The sequence below is a fragment of the Petaurus breviceps genome, unplaced genomic scaffold (genome assembly GCF_028583685.1).
Source record: "Petaurus breviceps papuanus isolate PSGF00001 unplaced genomic scaffold, PetGlider_PUasm1.0 90701, whole genome shotgun sequence".
Lineage (NCBI taxonomy): Eukaryota > Metazoa > Chordata > Mammalia > Diprotodontia > Petauridae > Petaurus > Petaurus breviceps.
In genome coordinates this window covers 8,571,078-8,590,768 of record NW_027187316.1, presented here as the reverse complement: position 1 = coordinate 8,590,768, position 19,691 = coordinate 8,571,078, and the positions used below count along the sequence as shown (strand labels likewise).

The 19,691-nt window shown below is 35.8% G+C and overlaps 1 protein-coding gene across 2 annotated transcripts in view; it reads right to left on the bottom strand.

The window, feature by feature from the left end:
* The window catches only part of XPO5 (exportin 5), a 56,697-nt gene that overhangs the window by 23,103 nt on the left and 13,903 nt on the right, over window positions 1–19,691 (bottom strand). For both annotated transcript variants that reach the window (XM_069065885.1, XM_069065886.1), the window contains 8 exons: window positions 11,329–11,405; window positions 9,734–9,833; window positions 8,462–8,545; window positions 7,753–7,878; window positions 6,854–6,944; window positions 6,208–6,336; window positions 5,091–5,206; window positions 523–678 (listed from right to left, as the gene is read on the bottom strand). In XM_069065885.1, the coding sequence (XP_068921986.1) occupies window positions 523–678; window positions 5,091–5,206; window positions 6,208–6,336; window positions 6,854–6,944; window positions 7,753–7,878; window positions 8,462–8,545; window positions 9,734–9,833; window positions 11,329–11,405 (879 nt within the window). The remainder of the gene's footprint in view (window positions 1–522; window positions 679–5,090; window positions 5,207–6,207; window positions 6,337–6,853; window positions 6,945–7,752; window positions 7,879–8,461; window positions 8,546–9,733; window positions 9,834–11,328; window positions 11,406–19,691) is intronic.

Genomic DNA, 19,691 nt, shown 5'->3' with positions numbered 1-19,691 from the left:
GACAGCTATATGGCACAGTGAATAGAGCACTGGCTCTGGAGTCAGGAGCTCAAATCCAGACTCAGACCCTTAACACTTACTAGCCGTGTGACCTTGGGCAAGTCACTTAGCCCCAATCCCCCTGCCTTCCTCCCTCCAAAAAAAAGCAAAAAATAAAAAATTACAACCATTACATGAAAAAAACCCAGTAACATTATGCTAAGCTTTACTCATAATGATTAATCATTAGATAGTCATCTTGCAAAGAAAATATCACAGAATAGTTTTAGATTCTCAAAGTACCACTGAGACAATTTATATGACAGAAAAAAAGTTCATGTGATAACTCAAGAAACAAAGATCCAAACGGTTGCTTATTATGTAATAACAGCTTTACATGCTTGCTTCCTCCCCCCAAACCATTTTCTTGTCATCTATAATACTAGTTACCTATTTTCTAAATGATTATGACCATGCCTCAAAAGCAACAAAATCAGTGATTCATTTTGGAAGTCAAGCAAAAAAGGAGATGGAGTTACTTACCTTAGAAAGGACCTGTGGAAGGTACTCTGGTCTGTAACTGACAAATGGAAAGAGTGCTGAAACATTGGTGAGGACACAGGACAAGATGAGGGGATCCTTGGTATTAAAGTTCAGTACAATCTGCAACAGCTCTATGCCATCATTCACAGGAATTTCCTGCAACATTGAAATTTCTTTGAGCATATGGCCATGTCTTTTTTTTAAAGTAACTGTTGGGAGGGGTGGGAGGGGGGGTGTGAGCCAGAATTGGAATGTGACCTGAAGTCTCACAGATAAAGTAAACTACCTTAAGTAAACATAAACAGCAAAAGAAGTTTCAACTAACCCTTGGGAAAAGTTGTATGTGATGCTGGGTCATCCTGGCACTAAGCCTTCTTTGTTCTATTTCTATAAAATACCTGACTTGGCCTGGGGCTGGCGTAGGGATCAATGATGTTACTTTGTCCTGCTACCACCCAGGACAACTGAGTAAACGCTCTTAAAAAATCCAATTAACCTAATTAACCTTAATAAAACCTATTAGTAACCAAGCTGGCATGAGCCCCTCTTTCTCTAGCTATCTCAGTACTCTCTTGAAGGATACACTTACATTTGGTGTAGTGAGCAGGATAGTGTGTCTCCTTATAACTGCCTAAGTTTATTCACTCCAGATGTTAAGTTTTATCAAGACTTCTTGACATAAGTTTCTAGATACACAAGCTCAAGCGATTTTTAGTAAGCAATATTATGGTAGTCAAGAATTGAGGGCACAGGGGCGGCTAGGTGGTACAGTAAATAGAGCACCAGCCCTAGAGTCAGGAGGGCCTGAGTTCAAACCTGGCCTCAGACTTTAACACTAGTCATGTGACCTTGGGCAAGTCATTTAACCCCAATTGCCCTGCCTTCCCCCCTCCAAAAAGAAAAAAAAAAGAATTGATGGCACAAACTGGATAATGGGAGTTCTGGGATGAAGAAGAAAAGGAGAAAACATATTTGGCGATAGTTTTAGGCTAGAATGCTAAAGTAACATATCTGTATTTTAGTCATTTGGCTCTATTACCGTGTTTCCCCGATAATAAGCCCTCCCCTTAGTGTGTAAGATTCCTCTAAAATAAGCCCTCCCCCGAAAATAAGCCCTATTGAGATCGCTACTGTAGTGAAGGTGATCCCCTGCGCTACACGCTACATTACGGTACCCTCTGTATGAGCTGCAGCAGTGAGCACGTCATCCTGTTCTTCCCCAGTGATTTGCTTATTGAATAAAGGTACATTTTTTTGTTCACATTTACCTGTTTATTAAAATTGCTGTCAATGTTCATTAAAATAAGCCCTCCCCTGAAAATAAGCCCTCTGGTGTTTTTCTGTCCAAAAAACTAATAAGACAGTGTCTTATTATCGGGGAAACACGGTATAGTTATTCAGGTCTACTATGTGTTTATTTTTACTTGAATATACATTAATACAACTTGATTGAGGGATTTCAGGTTAAGTCTATCTGCCCAACAATTATTTGGACTTTTACTTATAAAAAGGATGCTATAATTCTATGTATAAAGGTTTCTAGTAAAAATAATTTACTATGAGCACCAAAAAAAAAGAATGAAATTCAGGTGTGTCCGTGACATTGCTTTCTCTTCAAAATCTCATAAGATCTTAACTTGGGAGGTATTCTTCTCTTACATGCACTCTAAATTTGTTCATTTTCTGATTAAAGTGATTACCAGAAGACTAAGTAAACTGATAAAATCAAGTTTCTGAAATAGCAGGTAAGGCCCTGGACCTAGAAGTTCTACAATGATGCAGACACTTTATAAGATTTGGCATAAGAAGTCAGTCAAGACACTCATTCTCTCATTACCATTAACAACAATTACAACACATTATATGGAAATATAATGTTCTCACAGTTTGTGTGCTTAAGAATTTCCTCTTTTTATCAACTAAAGAAAAATTACTTGGAAGTCAGATATAGCCTTTACCATATAATTTCCAATGTTTGAAAAAAAAAATCTGTGATTATGTTAGCAATGGGTATTGCTTCCTTCAATGTGGCTCACAGTCCCTCTGTAACTATTTGAGGGTCCTTTAAGAGCTGTAAGGGATTACCCAGTAGGCAAAGTGGCAATGAACCTCTCTAGACTTAGCTAGACTAGCCTTCAAAAGACAAATAGTTAATCACTGAGCCTGTACTGGAAGGTCTTCCAACTTGGTAGGACGTGCCAGAGCTTGTGCTCCACTGGCAAGATCTTTGATGGGACTAAGTCACTGCCCAGTCATAAAGAGGCTTTGGAAGTCTTCAATCTCCAAACAGTTGGGGGGAAGTTGGTAAAATGCAGATAATCTATAAGGCACTAGGTCAATACACACTTAAAAGGTTTATCTGGATATGATTAATGATGGAATGTTAGGAAAAAGAAGAAAATATTTAAAAAAAATCAATGTAGCCAAGATTAGAAGGAAAGCAGAAAATCGGGGGAAAATTTTATGGCAAGTGTCTCTGATAAAGGCCTCATTTCTCAAATATGAACTGAGTCAAATTTATTAAAATATGAGTCATTTCCCAATTGTTAAATGGTTAGAGGATATAAACAGGCAGTTTTCAGACAAAGGAGAAAAGCTATCTCCAGGCATACCAAAAAAATGCTCTAAACCACTACTGATTAGAGAAATGAAAATTAAAACAACTTGGAGGTATGCTGTATCAGATTGGCTAATATGACAGAAAAGGATAATAACAAATGTTGAAGAGGATATGGAAAAACTGGGACACCAATACACTGTTGGTGGAGTGGTAAACTGATACAGTCATTATGAAGAACAATTTGGAACTATGCCCAAAGGGTTATAAAACTCTGATCAAGCAATACCACTATTAGGTCTGTATCCCAAAGAGTTCAAGTGGAAAGGACCTATATGTACAAAAATATTTATAGCAGCTCTTTTTGTCATGGTAAAGAATTGGAAATTGAGGGGATTCCCATAAATTGGGGAATGGTGAACAAGTTGTAGAATATAAGTGCAATGGAATATACTGTGCTATAAGGAATGATGAGCAGACTTACATGAACTGATGCAAAATGAAGTGAGCAGAATCAGAAGAATACTGCACATAGAAAAAGCAACAGTGTGTGATGATCAACTGTGAATGACTTAGCTATTCTCAGCAAGGCAATGATCTAAGACAATACTGAAGCAGATTTGGGATGAAAAATGCTATCCACTTCAACAGAAAGAACTGATGGGAGTCTGAATGCAGATCAAAACATGTAAGTTTTTGCTTTCTTATTTTCCTTGGGTTTTTAAAAAATCTGTATTTTCTTTTGCAATGTGAAATGTTTTTCATGACGGCACATGTATAATCTATATAAACTTGTATGCATTCTCAAGGAGGGGGGAGGGGAAATAGGGAGGGAGAGAGAGAATTTGAAAAAATTTTAAAAAGCAAATGCTAAAAATTGTTTTTACATGTAACTGGAAAAAAAATTAATTTTTTTTGAAAGAGAAAATTTAAAATCCTCTAGTTCAACCTCCTCATTTTATTGATGATGAAACTAGGTCCAGAGACAAATCACTTATTCAAGACCACAAAGCAAGTAAATGGCAAAGGTCAGACTAGAACACAGGTCAACTACTCCTAATACAATGCTCTTCCTATTATACTGTATTTGTTGATTTGAGGTAATATCAGATGTGTTCTAGGTCCCCCCACAGGGGCATGGAACTCCTAGTTATCCAACACCTGTCCAACTTCCCAAACTGAACCCTTGGGAAAATCTTTGCACTTATACAAAAATGCCTAATACCTCAGATGATCTGTACACAATCTCTAGGAGCCCAATTTAGGGACTGACAGTTGTTTCTCACTGCCCAACGTATCACATTTATATTCCTGTCTAAACATGCAAAAATCTTCATCCTTCCATACCTGTCTACTTTGTAACTTGCTATTTAATAAGATATTCTTTCTGCTCCTAATAGATAGCAGCTTGGTCAGATCTTCAGAGCTTGCTCTGGAATTGATTTATCCCTCAGGGCCAGAAGTTTTCGGTTCTGTTTTTCCCACTATTTGTATACCTGCATCTGGCTAAGCTTAGAAATAGAGGCTTTTGCACAGTATGTGATGACTGACTTTGATACACTTAGCCCTTCTCAACAATGCAAGGACCTAAAACAATTCCAAAGGACTCATGATGGAAAATGCCATCCACATTCAGAGAAAGAACTATGGAGTCTGAATGTAGAGCAAAACAGGCTATTTTTAAATTTTTTCTCTTTCTCATGGTTCCTCTCATTTGTTCTAGTTCTTCTATACAACATGACTAATGTGAAAATATGTTTAATAGGAATGTATATATAGAGTCTATATCAGATTGCATGACATCTTGGGGAGGGAGGGGAAGAAAATTTAAAACTTATGGAAGTGAATGTTGAAAACTAAAAAAATATATAAATTAACTGAAAAAAAAAAGAGGCTTTTGGTTTAAGACACCTACATGTAATAGATGGACAGATTAAGTAACCAACCCTCTTTTCCCACAGACTTTATGATAATTCTAAAATCGTGCAACCAATGGTGACAAGCTACTTACTTCTTTATCTAACGTTCGAAACATCTGGTTAATCACACTTTCTGAAAAGAAGGTCATGGCATCCCATTGTACAAAAGAAGGAGAGAAGATTGAACATAGGCCTTCTCCAGTCCTAGCTGTATAAAGAGAACAAGACAACGAAATATCAAATAAATAAAATCAGGAAGCTATTATATCCATTAATCCAAATCCATCTTACAGAAAAAGAAACTCAGTGTAACAGATTTCCTTTCTTCTAGAAGGGTCTAGCATATAGTTGGTGTCTAATACTTGTTTACCGAATCCTTATGTTGTACAAGCAGTTGATTAATCCAACATTTGGGACCTAATTCCAAGGTTTTTCCAATGGTGATGGATTTATATGAATTTATCCACATCCTTTTGCCCCATTCTCACCTAAGTTTAATCAAAACTTATTAATAGTCTCCGGACTTCACTTTTTTAATATTCAAATGTTATCTGAAGGTTACAAAAGCTACTAATTCTTAGTAGGAGTTCTGGTTATAATAGTGACCAATCAATGTAAAATAAAAAATTATTCATTGATTCAACAACTGAAGGAAAATTGGGAGGAGCATTTTAATACCAACCTTCCAGTACAGATAAATTTAATACTCAGTGGAGATTCATTTTCTTTATAAAATGAAAGATTTAAATATTGGCATAACTGTGCTTTCAAGTCAGAATATGCATAAAGCAATTTGCAAATTTAGTGAACCAACCAATCAAAAAACATATACTAAAGCAACATAAAATTGTCAGCTATCATTATTACCATTAAATACTTTTAGGACATTAAGTCATGGGTATTAGGAGTTTTCTGCTTTCAATCCTATTAATCTTTTTTCTCTTTCAACTGGATTCAAAAGTATCAGTGTAGAAACACCAGCCAACTCTGATGGGCAGATGGAAAAAAATAACCCTCAGAGTGGTATCAATGTATAGGAAATACTACTTCTGACAAAGTATTTTGACATTCCTTAAAAACTGTGCTTAAGAGCTTGGCAGGAAATATTAGAGGTACCCTAGGAGAAACAGTCCTAAACTAACTTTTTCCCTGCCACTAATATTTAGCAATTAAAAAAAAACCAACCTTATTGTTTAAAATCAAACTTACAGTTCATTGGCCCAGTATCCACAGGTGTTGACAGCTGGTACTTCAACCACTCCCCAGCCATCTGAAAACCAGTTTTGGGATCCAGGCGACAGGCCATCCTTATCACCTCTCCCTGCTGAGCTCGGAATGCTGCCAACGAATGGTAGATAAATCAGACTTGGATCCTAGAAGAGCTAAGCTTTATATTCTACACATGTAGTGTTTCATACATAAGACTATTTGCTAAATGAATTAATGAATCCCAAAACACCAGCAGCTGGTTCTCTAAGTGGCAGCCTACTATCAGTTCCCTACTTTTATTGGTATGAGAAAGGCAGCAGGCTACAGTAGACCTAGAATTGGGCTATAGTAAAAATAATGGGCTTTCCTCTGCTCTGAAAGAAGGAACTAGACACTGAATAATATCACAAATATCATCTTTAAGTAAAAATAATTTAAATACAGGAAAGTAAAGAAAATTAGATAGGACATATTGGAAGAGATTACTCTGAGCACACTTTAGCAGTGTGAAATCTAGGGCTTCAGAAAGCCGTGTTGAGAATTTAGAGATCTTCCTGATAAAGAGCCCCAAGTTCTTAAAGTGTGACATAACATAACAAATATTATTACAAGGCTCATAAAAGGAAGATATTCCAAAATCACTTACAGTTGAAGAAGGCATTGAAGTCCTCGTCACTGTCAAAGTCAAACTGAGAATATTCACAGCTAGCGCTATCTGTTTTAGAGGGAAAGCCAATCTGAAAGAGATACCAACCCAGGGGTAGGGGATGAAAACAGGTATTATGAATTTTGGTTCAGCCCTCTGGATCATAGAAAAATGTTAGGGGAGAAGTCTGAAAAATGCTAGCTCTTAGGGAAATTAAATGTGAATGAAGGGAGGCATATTGTCTTCAATAACTACCAAGTCTGCTATATCCCAAGTTTATAGTTCACTTCCAGATCCAAGATCTGAAATATCGGTATTCTTTTCCTAGTTCCTTAGGAAGAATCCTAACCAATAATCCATTTAGTGCCTTTGACTATAAAGCTTGGGGATTAAGAGATAATTTGAATCAAACAAAGAAGGGTCTAGGAACACATTCCATATCAAGTACCAATACATTTAAGGAACAAACACAAGAATTTGTGTTTCCCTCAAGACTTGTTGGAAGTCTTCTAGAGACCTTAAGTCTGACAAGTACAGCTTGAAGGACCTGGTTAGGGGATTCTTTCAAGCAGATTTCTGTAGCTTGGACCTTTGAATGGAAAAGTCCTTTCACTGGTTCTTTACCAGGTCAAGGCCAATAACAATCAATTGCTAACTATTCCTGACTAATAATCCCAAGGAGACATGTATAATGTTTAACCACTGCAGCAAAGTAAGCAATTTTTGCCAGAGAATCTATAGTGATGCTAAACAGATTGGCAGAAGGGACTCTCCAAGAGGAACTAGGAAGATGTTATTATCTAAGGAAATTATTTTACTTTTCAATTTGTTCCAGTGAAAAATCTTATGTCTTTATAGCCATCTGACTACAATTAACACATTCAACTATTATTACATACCTTTACCAAGTTAGTCATGGAGGCACGGAGATATTTGGGGATCATTCCTAAAAGCAGAGGGTCCCGAGATAAGATTTCATGCCGGAAAAGAGCTCCCCAAGTGATCTGAGTTGAAGATCGCAGAAACTGAAGAAAAAATGTAAAAGATCTATATGTTTAAGAGAACCTGGAATCTATAAGGGGTTTAAATTTTTACCCCTTCACATAGTAAAAAGGATTGCTATTAAGAGACTATTTTTAGCTCCTAACAAAGGTTCTAGACTTGCAACAAGAAGAGGATGGCCATTTATCTGATCCTTGAGAGCAGAATAATAATCAGGTAACAATAGCTGGCAATCATAGGGACCTTTAAGGTTTGCCAAATGCTTTGTTTCGTTTGAGCCTCAAACAACCCTGAAGACTTTACAGTTATCATTGCTGCCATTCTACATTTGAGAAAAATGAAGGAGTGACTCATTTATGGTCCCACAAGATATTTATTAGTAGGGTTTGCACCGAAGTCTTTCTAACTCTTAGGTCCAACACATAGTTTGTCTCACTCAGTATTTCATGTAACAGGAAGTGACCTTATTTTAAATATGAAGCTGCTAAAATTACAAAACATAGTTTACAATGTTTTTACCTTAAACTAAGGAGTCAAAATAGAGTTTATGATAACAACTAAAACTCTATTTCCTAAAGTATTTTCTGCCTTCATCATATTACTTACCTGGCTAGGATGGGTTGTAAAAGCCAGAAAAGACTCCAAGTATTTTCCAAGGTTGGCTGGTGTTTCAACATCACAATCAGTGCCCTGTTGCAAAAATATTATTTTAAAGGCTACTGAAAGCAGAAAATTCACAAAAATTCACAACAAATGCAGTTTTAAATTCTGAAAATATAATTAAAGAGCCAGGGAAAGGCAACATTACCTGGCCAAATGGCTTCATTAAAAAAAATTCCATAGTCAAATACTATATTTGGAAATGATCATTTCCAGTATAATATGAATATCTCATTAAAAAAATTTTTTTAGGGGCGGCTAGGTGGCGCACTAAGAGCGCCGGCCTGGAGCCGGGAGGACCTGGGATGGATTCTGGCCTCAGATACTTAACACCCACACCCAAAAAAACTGGCCACGTAACTCTGGGCAAGTTGGGCAAGTTACTTTTTAACCCCAATTGCTTTAGAAAAAAAATTTTTTTTAAATCTACTAAAAGCTAGAAGAAAATTGCAAACTCTTAATACAGATGAAGCCTTAATTTTCCAAGCTTGGTTTATTCTCACCACTAAGTCTCAGCATTTAACCATATTACTTAACAGTTCTTTCTTTATACCTCTTTCTGATCATCTAGCTTGACCTCTTCTGAATTAGAACAAAAATGCATCATTAAGAACAAATTAATAAAACTACTCCGGAGTCTTGGAGTCCAACATGGAAGTCTACAAGTAGCCATCAAGTCCTCATTTCCCACAAAATGAGTTTTATACACTTGCTCATCCTACAGCTTTCATTTCCAAGTTAACAGCCAATAACCTAACGATATTCTCTTCACATATTAGGCTTTTATGTAAAAGTGAGGCCACAAACAAGGAGAGATATACTGTAGTGATTAGTACTTTAGAAAAAGTATTTGTGTTCTACAATTCTGAAGAATAACAACTTTAATTTCATTTAGTAAGGCAGGATTATGTAATAATAACATTATTATATAATTAGTGTAATTATATAATAATATTATCAAAACTGTATGACATAATAATATAACTGTGTACAGTATCTTTTAATAGCAACATACTAGTTAAAATAAATTCTAAACTCAAATCCTATTCTAGTCAAAGAAATTAACATAGTCTTCTAGGATAATCTTTCCATATGAAAGGCTAGTACCACATATAAATCAAGGGAAATAATTTCTAAGGCCCTGTCCCTGATGGCATCATTGAATACTCAAAAGGTAGCATATACTTCAGACTTCAATGGTCCTTGCAGAATGCTTACCAGTAAAGCACAGAGTTGGCTGCCTAAAGCGCACAAAACCTGACAAAGTCTCTTCAAGAAAACATAGTGTTTTTCTACTAGGCCTCCACCATCAGCAGTCCTAAGAGAGAATAGATGAAAGAGGGTCTGGGTTTGGAAAGACTCAATGGTTAGGACAAAGGGATTCTTCATTAAACACACATAAATGGAAGTGGCCATTTCTTTTGCCTCCTTATAGGAATTATATTCTAGATGAGATAAAAATATTGAAGGAAAAAGAAATAAGCAATTTTGCTAAATATGACCACACTCAAAAGACAAGTCCATCCATTATATTCTCTAGCTTTGACAGTCATAAAATTCTGGTTATTTTTTCATTCAGAACTGATAATTAGGGGCATGGATCTATAAACAATACAGTTACACTTAAAAATACCGGATGATAACTAGAGAGGACTCAGAGACTTGGAAAGAGAAGTGGTGACAACTGAAAATTACAAAGTGCAAGTGACCACGGATGAAATAATAGACTCTCTGTCTCTGTACGATATTTTACATTACTGAAGGATGCCAAAGGGATAATATCTAACTGGAGCTGAAGTTCTTCTTTATCCATGTAGGACTTAACAGTGGCAATATGAATCGTCAATAGTTCTGGAGAGTTAAAATTTGAGATGAGATTATGAACGCTGTGCAGACCACAGCCACTAAAAATTAGGCAGAACACTGATATGAATGTGTCACACAAAAAAAAGCCTAGTTACACAATCTGTCTCTTCAGTCACTACTATTCTGTATGAAGAAAAAAAAATGTTTAACTAGAGAAGACCTATCATAAGCCTTACATTTTATGTGTTTATACATAAATTTACATTTATAAGACACATACAAAATATACATTCATTTATACATTTTCTAGATACAAAAGCTCTTTTACTTTATGAATCCCTATGAAATGTGGCCCTCAAATTCAAGAGAGAACCAGGGTCAAAAGAAGGGAGCTATGATCCGCAATTAATATATCTGTAAGATACCCTCCATCTCCAAGGTGGTTTCCTGTCACAAATCTAACCTAAGAATATACCCTAATATTTACCTACACAAATAGGTGGTAGGGAAATTTAAGTCATTACATAAATATTTACACCATTTAAGAGTAACATATAATGTGTACATAAAACCCAGTATTACAGGAGCAGGGAAAGTTACTGAAGATAATCCTTTGACTGTTACCATATGATGGGTCTGTAGAACAAAATCATGAACACAAACTGCTCCTTGGAGCAATCACCAAGGCCATCAAGAGGCCAATGGATCATGAGGGAATGGAGAATGCAAAATACAAGGGCCCTGAAAAGACAGTTTGGAAAGAAATACACACACCAAAGGTTAAGAAAAATAAGGGGTATTGGAAACCTATTACTAGCACTGAATTTTTGAAGAATATTGAACACTACCCTTGAGAAGTGCTTCATTTTCTTACCCAAAATACTGTCTATATTATATGAGATGACAGCATTTGAGTAGGAAGGATTTAGATATGCAGTATCCCAATAAGGAGAGATCTATAGCAATGAACTTAGAAAAACGTCTGTTCATAATGAGAAGATACTTACTGAGCAGCAGAGAGTATATAATGCATGGCAACATCTCCAAACAAGACCATTAAGGGCTTCCGGTCTTCCAATCTACCCTAGACAAAATCAAGAGAAACTTAGGTCAAAATATATAATTTATTTCTCTTATCAAGATCCTCAAAACCTTGGTATCTACTACTTTCAGTGCATATTAACTATACAAAAACATACTGTTGCAGGGCTTCAGATGCAAAGAGATTAAGTGCTGGATTGATGGAAAAATTTAGTTTAAAAATTGAAGATCTGTACTCTAAGTACTACATGGTAAGCAGGAGAGCTAGGAGATCATTACAACTAGCTTTTAAGATGCAGTTAAAGTCTGTATGACAATACATAATCAATATCTAATAAATTTAGCACTGCTCAACAGTGAAATTTCAAGGTTCGAAGCTGCTATAATAAATACAAAAATAAGTAGAGTATGGTCTGGAAAGTTCATTTACATTTTGACAACTGACCTCCATTAAGGACACAGAAATATGCAAGAAAAGCAATTGACTGTCATCTAAGGATGCAGGAGACAGGTTTAGCTAGCCTCAAAGAGAAAAAAAGGCAAATTCTTAAAGTTTGCCTGGAGAACTATAAAACAAAACACAGTTCTGGCCTCCTCCAGTCTAACACTTTCTCTTAAGATTTATGTTCCTCAAATTATTGTCTCCTCTTATCTGTTGTTGCCATATCTAGGAAAAAGTCTACATTTACTGTAGTCACTTTTACCTGTATTTCAGCCCTCTAAATCTGCCTCCTTCCTAACCGTTAACCCCCACCCTGAAAACGTTAAGAAAAAAAAACAACCCCAAAACATGACAAACATGTACAGTCAATTAAAATGAATTTCCATAGTGGCTATATCTAAAAAAAAAAAATGCTCATTCTGAATCCTTCATTTCTAGCATGTTTCATCATTAATTGTGGCCATTACATTGATGAGTTAGATTCATTATCTACATCATTATATACCTTAATGTGTTCATTCCTCAACCGATGGACACCTCAGATTCCCATTCTTTGTCACATCAAAAAAAAAGCTAGAAATATTTTTATGTATTTTTAGAGTTCCTTTTGCTTAGAACTAATCCCTTCTTTATAATCTACACTTCCCCTCCTGCCTTTATTTCCCAATTAAGTGAAATGTATTTTTGTACCTCTCTGTGCATGTGTATTGTTCCTTTGACCAGTTTAGATGAGAAGGTTCAAATGTCAACTGCTCCCTCCCACCCTCCTTCTTGTTTTACCGATGTTTATGTGTACATCTTGATGACATGAGATAATTTCTCTAAACTTTTCCCTTCCTCTCTACTCCAATGTATTCTTCTTCCTCTGTATTAATTTTTTTTAATAGATCATCAAGATGTAATAGAACCACTCCTGGGCCTTGTCAAGTTGGACATTCTTTATGAACCCTGTTAATGACAGGGTTCAGACACACATCACCTCCCCGTATCTGAATGTAAGCAATTTATTTTTTTAATCCCTTATCACTGATCATTAATATTTACTTTTTAAGGTTTCTCAGCACTTAGGTGTTTAGACTTCAAAGTTTCTATGCAGTATTGTTCTTCTCATCAGAAATGTTTGGAAATCCTCTATTTCATTAAAGGTTCATTTCCCCCCTGAAGCATTATACTCAGTTTTGCGGGGTAACTTATTCTTGGCTGTGAGCCCTTATGTCTTTCACAAGTTCTCCACTGCTTGAGTGGTAGCTGCTAAATCATATGGGATCCTGAATGTGGCTCCTCAGTACTTGAATTCTTACTTTTTAGCTGCATGTAATATCTTTTCTTTGAACTGGAAATTGGATTTTGGCTAAGATGTTCCTGGGAATTTTCATATTGGGTTTTCTTTTAAAAGGAGACTGGGAGATTCCATTTCCACAGAGATCTGGGCAGTTTTCTTTTAATATCTTTTGAAATAGGATGTCTAGATATTTTTTGGTCATGGTATTCAACCACTCCAACAATTTTTAAATTTTTCCCCCTCAATCTGTTTTCCAGGTTGGTTACTTCTGCTACAAGATATTTATATTTTCTCTTTCTTTTTTCCTACCTTGACTTCTGCCTGTAGATGCTTTGGAATTACTCTCTTCTGGGTTTGTATTCAGCTTCCCTGCCACTATAACAGCTTTTTAATGGTAGGATTCTTTTTTAGTTTGGCTGTTTTTTCCCAGCCAGCTTCTGGACTATGGACTTGATATTAGGGCTGGGCTCTTCTGGACCAGTCCTGTTGCTGCTTTTCTGAGAGTACTTAGTATTAGATTATTCCCGAATCTCAGGGCCAGGCTGGGGACCCTGAAGCTTTCATTGTTCCCAGAGTGATCTGATGTAGGGCAAAGTCTGATTTGCTGCCTCCCTGGTTTGAACTCTGCAAGGTCTTGACCTGGGTTTAGGTCTGAACAAAAGCAGAAGCTGCTGGACCCAGTCCATCAGCTGGCTGGAAAGCTCTGATACCTTAGTGTCAGAATCATAGGTTCCTTGGTGGTTTGGGATTCCTGCCCTGGCTACTGCTCTGCAAGCTGAGCTAGATGCTGGAAATGAGACCCTGCTCTGCCCCTGGGCTCTCAGCCATGCTGCTGCTGGCTCCTGAGCTTCTGGGGCCTCCCTACCCACTAATACCAACCTCATGCACAAACTCCCTTCTAAAGTTGCCCTGGGTCTATGACCCAGAACTGAGTAGTGGGTGACAAAGCTGCCAGTTCAGATCTGTCATTTCTTTTTTTATTTAAAATATTTTATTTTTCCCCAATTACAAGCAAAGATAATTTTAAAACAACTGTTTCTTTAAAAAACTTTTGAGTTCCAAATTTTCTTCCTTTCCCCCTCACCTCCCCATTCCATGAGATGGCAAGCAATTTAATATAGATTATACACATGCAGTCATGCAAACATATTTCCATATCAGCCCTATTGCAAAAGAAAACAGACCAAAAAAAAAAAACCCTGAGAAAAATAAAAAAGGAAAAAATAGTATGTTTCAATCTGCACTTAAGACTCCATCGGTTCTTTCTTTGGAGGTGGAAAGCATTTTTCATCCTAAGTTCTTCAGTACTGGCTTGGATCACTGTATTGCTGAGAATACCTAAATCATTCAGAGTTGACCACCATACACTATTGCCACTTCTGTGTACAATATTCTCCTGGTTCTGTTCATTTCACCTTGCATCAATTCAAGTAAGTCTTTCCGAAAATCAGCCTGCTCATCATTTCTTATAGCACAATAGTATTCCATTACAATCACGTACCACAACTTGCTCAGTCATTCCCCAACTGATAGGAATCCCCTCAATTTCCAATTTTTTTTTACCACCACAAAAAGCTGCTATAAATATTTTTTTTACATATAGGTCCTTTCTTTCCCGTTTGATCTCTCTGGGATACTGGCCTAATAGTGGTATTGCTGGATCAGAGTTTTATAGCCCTTTGGGCAAAGTACCAATTTGCTCTTCAGAATGGCTGAATCAGTATACCACTCCACCAACAGTGTATTAGTATTCCAATTTTTCCACATCCCTTCCAACATTTGTCATTTTCCATTTCTGTCATTAGCCTATCTGATAGGTATGAGGTGGTATCTCAGAGTGTTTTAATTTGCATTTCTCTAATCAAAGGTGGTCTAGAGAATTTTTTTTCTCATGACAGCTTTGATACTGCCTATTTATATCCTTCGACCATTTATCAATTGGGGAATGACTCATGATTTTATAAATTTGACTCAGTTTTCAATATATATTTGAGAAATGAGGCCTTTATCAGAGAAACTTACTGTAAAAATTGCTCCCCAGCTTTGTTTTCCTTCTAATCCTAGCTGCAGTTTTGTTTATGCAAAACCTTTTAAATTTAATATGACCAAAATTATCCATTTTATATTTAGTAATGTTTTCTAACTCTTGCTTGGTCATAAATTCTTCCCTTCTCCATAAATCTGACTGGTAAACTATGCCTTCTTCTACTAATCTGCTTATAATAGCACCTTTAATATCTAAATCATATACCCATTTTTACTTTATCTTGGTATATGGTCTAAACCTAGTTTCTATCATACTGTTTTCCATTTTTTTTCAGTAGTCTCTGTCAAATAGTGAGTTCTTATCCCAAAGCCGAGGTTTCTGGATTTATGCGACACTAGATTACAACAGTCACTTACTGTGTCTTGTGTACCTAAACTATATCTCTGCTGCATCACTCTATTTCTTAGCTAGTACCAGATAGTTTTGAGATGACTGCCACTTTATGATATAGCCTGAGATATGATACAGCTAGGCCACCCTCCTTTACTTTTTTTTTCATGAATTCTCTTGATATTCTTGACCTTTTTTTCTTTCAGATGAATTTTTAAAATATTTTTTTCTAGCTCTATAATTTTTTTTGGTAGTTTGATTGGTGTGACACTAAATAAATATAGGTAGAACTGTCATTTTTATTATATTGGCTCAGCCAACTGAACAACTGATATTTTTCCAATTGTTTAGATCTACTTGTGTGAAAAAATATTTTGTACAGTGTTCACACAGTCCCTGGATTTATTTTGGCAGATAGACTTTTAAATATTGTATATCATCTACAATTATTTTAAATGGAATGCCTCTATCTCTTGCTGCTGGACTTTGTTAGTAATAGAGATCCTGATGATTTATGTGGGTTATTAATATTCTATAATCTGCTAAATTTGCTAATTATTTTAACTAGTTTTTCTAAGCATACCATCTTGTCATCAAAGGGTGATATTTATTCCGATTCCTTCACTTTCTTTTTCTTCTCTTAATGTTATAGCTAGCATTTTTAGTAAAATATTGAATAGTGGTGATAATGGGCACCCTTGCTTCACCCCTGATTTTATTGGGAAGGCATTTAGCTTATCCCCATTTCAAATAAAACAGATACAACTTATTATTTTAAGATAAGTTCCATATATTCTTATACTTTCTAGTGTTTTTATAGTAATGGGTATTGTACATTGCCTAAAGCCTCTTTTCTATTAAGATAATCATTGGTTTTGTTATTAATATGGTCAATTATGTTGATACTTTTTCTAATATTGAATCAACCTTCTATTTTTTTTTTTTATTAAGCAATCGGGGTTAAGTAACTTGCTCAAGGTTACATGGCCAGTTATTTCTCGGTGTGGTGCTAAGTATTTGAGCCCAGATTTGATCCCCAGATCATCCCGACACTGGAGCCGGTGCTCTCACTCGCTGAGCCACCTGGCCGCCCCTCAACCTTGTATTCTTGGTATAAATTGCACTTAGTCATAATATATGATCTTTGTGATATATTGCTGTAATCTCCTTGCTAGTATTTTATATAAATTTGTTGCATCAACATTCATTAGGGAAAGGTCTATAGTTTTCTGTTTTCACTCTTCCTGATTTAGGTTATCAGCACATACACGTGGCAAAAGGGATTTAGTGGGACTCCGTTGCCTCTTTTTCCAGACAATTTGTATAGTACTGGAATTAATTGTTCTTTAAATGTTTGGCAGAACTCACTTGTGAATCCATGTGCCCCTGGGGATTTTTTTAGCGAACTGATTGATGGCTTATTCAATTCATTTCGTAAGATGAGGCTAAGAATTCTGTTTTGTTTTCTCTTAATCTGGGCAATTTATGATTGCTTTAATTTCATCTTCATTGGTGGTGAATTCACCCTTTTCATTTTTGATACCGGCAATTTGGTTTTCTTTTTTTTAAATCAAATTAACCAATGGTTTATTTTATTGGTTTTTTCATAAAACTGGCTCCTAGTTCAATGGTGTTCTTCCAATTTTATTACTTTCTCCTATGATTTTCCACACCTGTCATTTCAAAGCATTATAGGTGTGATAGAGCTTGGGATGAGTCTGGGCCTTCCCCTTGTTCTGGTATACAGCCTGTCCTGGGGTACTAGAATACTTTACACATGGACAATTCCTCACTGAACCTTATCCCCAATGCCTGCAGACTTCTTTGTTGAGTTGAGCTGAACAAATGACACTCTATAACTTTTTCTAGACATTCCAATCAGTATCTGGTTTGGTAATTTTTTGAGATGTGTGTGGAAGAGTTTTATAGAGGAGAGTTTGGCTGTACCATTTCCTAACACTTGGCCATCTTGGCTCCACTTATTATCTCATTATTTGACCTCCTAATATACCAAACCCCATCTCTGTCTCAAGACTCTTTTCTCCTTTTCTCTCTTAAACATCATACTACCATATCTGTTCTTAAAATACTCCCCATTCACTCGGAATAACATTAATATCAATAGCAGTGCTATCCTATTATTAAAAGTAGTGAACTGAAATACTTAAGAGTAACCACTGCACAGCAGTAAATTATATTGGAACAAAGTTGAAGTAGCATCATGACATAAAATATTCTGTGTTTTATTCTTTTACTAATTTCTCTATCACCTCCCCATCAAACAATGAGCTAATTACAAATATGAAAAATGAACCTCAAAGCCTAGCTGCATTCACATCTATAGGTGGAACATATGCTGTAGCATCAGTTTCTCACTTCCAGCTCTAGTCCAGAATGCAAAAGAGTAATCTAGGCAGGAACCTCAGACCAATAGGGAGTCTATATGATTTTGTGGTTCTAAGGCAGAAGAGCTTTCCAGCTGGCTGACAGGACAGAGTCCAGGTCAGGAATGTACATATTCCAAACTGCTTTCCAGAATGGTCGGATCAATTCAAATCAAAGCTCCACCGAAAGTAAACTAGTAACATGACAGTCTTGTCAACACTTGTTATTTCCCTCTTTTTTTCATGTTTGCTAGTCCGATGGGTATGAGGTAGAACCTCAAAGTTGCCTTAATGTTCATTTCTCTTATTGGTGACACAAAAGCAATTTTTCATATGGTTGTTGAAAATCTGGCCTTCAAGAAAATCTTGAAAATTACTTGTTAATATCCTTTGGCCACTTATGGGTAGGGGAAAGATTCTTAAGTCTTATACATGTAAATCAGTTTCTAACATAACTTAGAGGAATCTTATCGCAAAATATTTTCCCCAGTTATGCTTCCCTTCTAATTTTTGCTACATTTAGAAGTTTTACATGATCAAAATTATCCATCTTATATTGTGTGATCCTATCACTTGCTGAGCCATGAACTCTTTCCCTAATAGGTTTTTCTTGCTTCGACTAATCTGTGATATGACCTTTTATATCTAGGTCATATGTCCATTTGAAGCTTATTTTGCTTTACAGTGAGATGCTGGTGTATACTTAATTTTTGCCAGACTACTATCCAGTTTTTCCAATAGTTTCTATTAAATAATTCGGGCCTTTCCCCAATAACTGGAGTCTCTGAATTGAACAATCGTTCCTGTGTTTGTTTCTGTATGATTTGTACCCAATCTGTCCGACTGATCTACCTCTATTTTTTTAACCTACTGCTTTGTAGTAGTTTGAAATCTAGTATTGATAACCTTTCCCCCCTTCCTTCTCACTTTAAAAAAAAATTCCATTATTACCCTTGAGATTCTTGACGTTTTATTTCTTTATATGAATTTCACCATGATTTTTTTCTAGGTATACAAAATATTTAATTGGCACTACCCTGAAAAAGTAAATTAATATAGGCATAGTGTCATCTTTATTATTTTGACTTAACCTTCTCATGAGCACTTAATGCTTCTCCAGTTACTTTGGTCTTCATTTCTGCAAATTGTCTTCTGGGTGCATTTTAGATACACTTTTGTATCTAAAAAAAGTGTAATTTAACTTTTTAACTCTTCCTGCTGGGTTTTCTTGGTAACACAAATGCTGACAATAACATGTGTTTCAATTTCAATTTATTGTTTCAATTTCTTGGTTAATTTTAGGGTTTTCTAAATAATCGTATTTGCAAAAAGCAACAGTTTTGTTGCTTCAATTTCCTTTTTCCTCTCTCATTGTTAATAACGATCATTTCTGGTACTATGAAATAGTAGTGAAAATGGCCTCCTGGCTTTATCCCAATCTTACTAAAACAAAACAAAAAATCCTAACATTTCTACATTTGCTCTTTGTACTTCATTTGTTTTTTTGTAAACGTTATTAAGCTTCTGCTTTTCAGTCCATTATGTTCTTCTCTTAAATTTTATAGGCAAATTTATCCCATTCACAACTGATTGCTAATTGTGTATTTCTTGCCACTCTATGCTATTTGCTCTTACTTCCCTCTTTACATGGTGGTAAAAAGTTCTTCTGATATTTGTAATCTTTCATGTGAAATAGCTGTTTTCTTTGTTCCAGTTCTTCTCCTTGCCCTACTTGATGCCAGATGTTTACCTTCTGATTTTCTTTTAATCCCCAAGTTTCATGTTTTTCTCTGATATTCAAGTTTTAACTATTCCCTCACTTGTCCCTGTTTTCCTTTTGAATT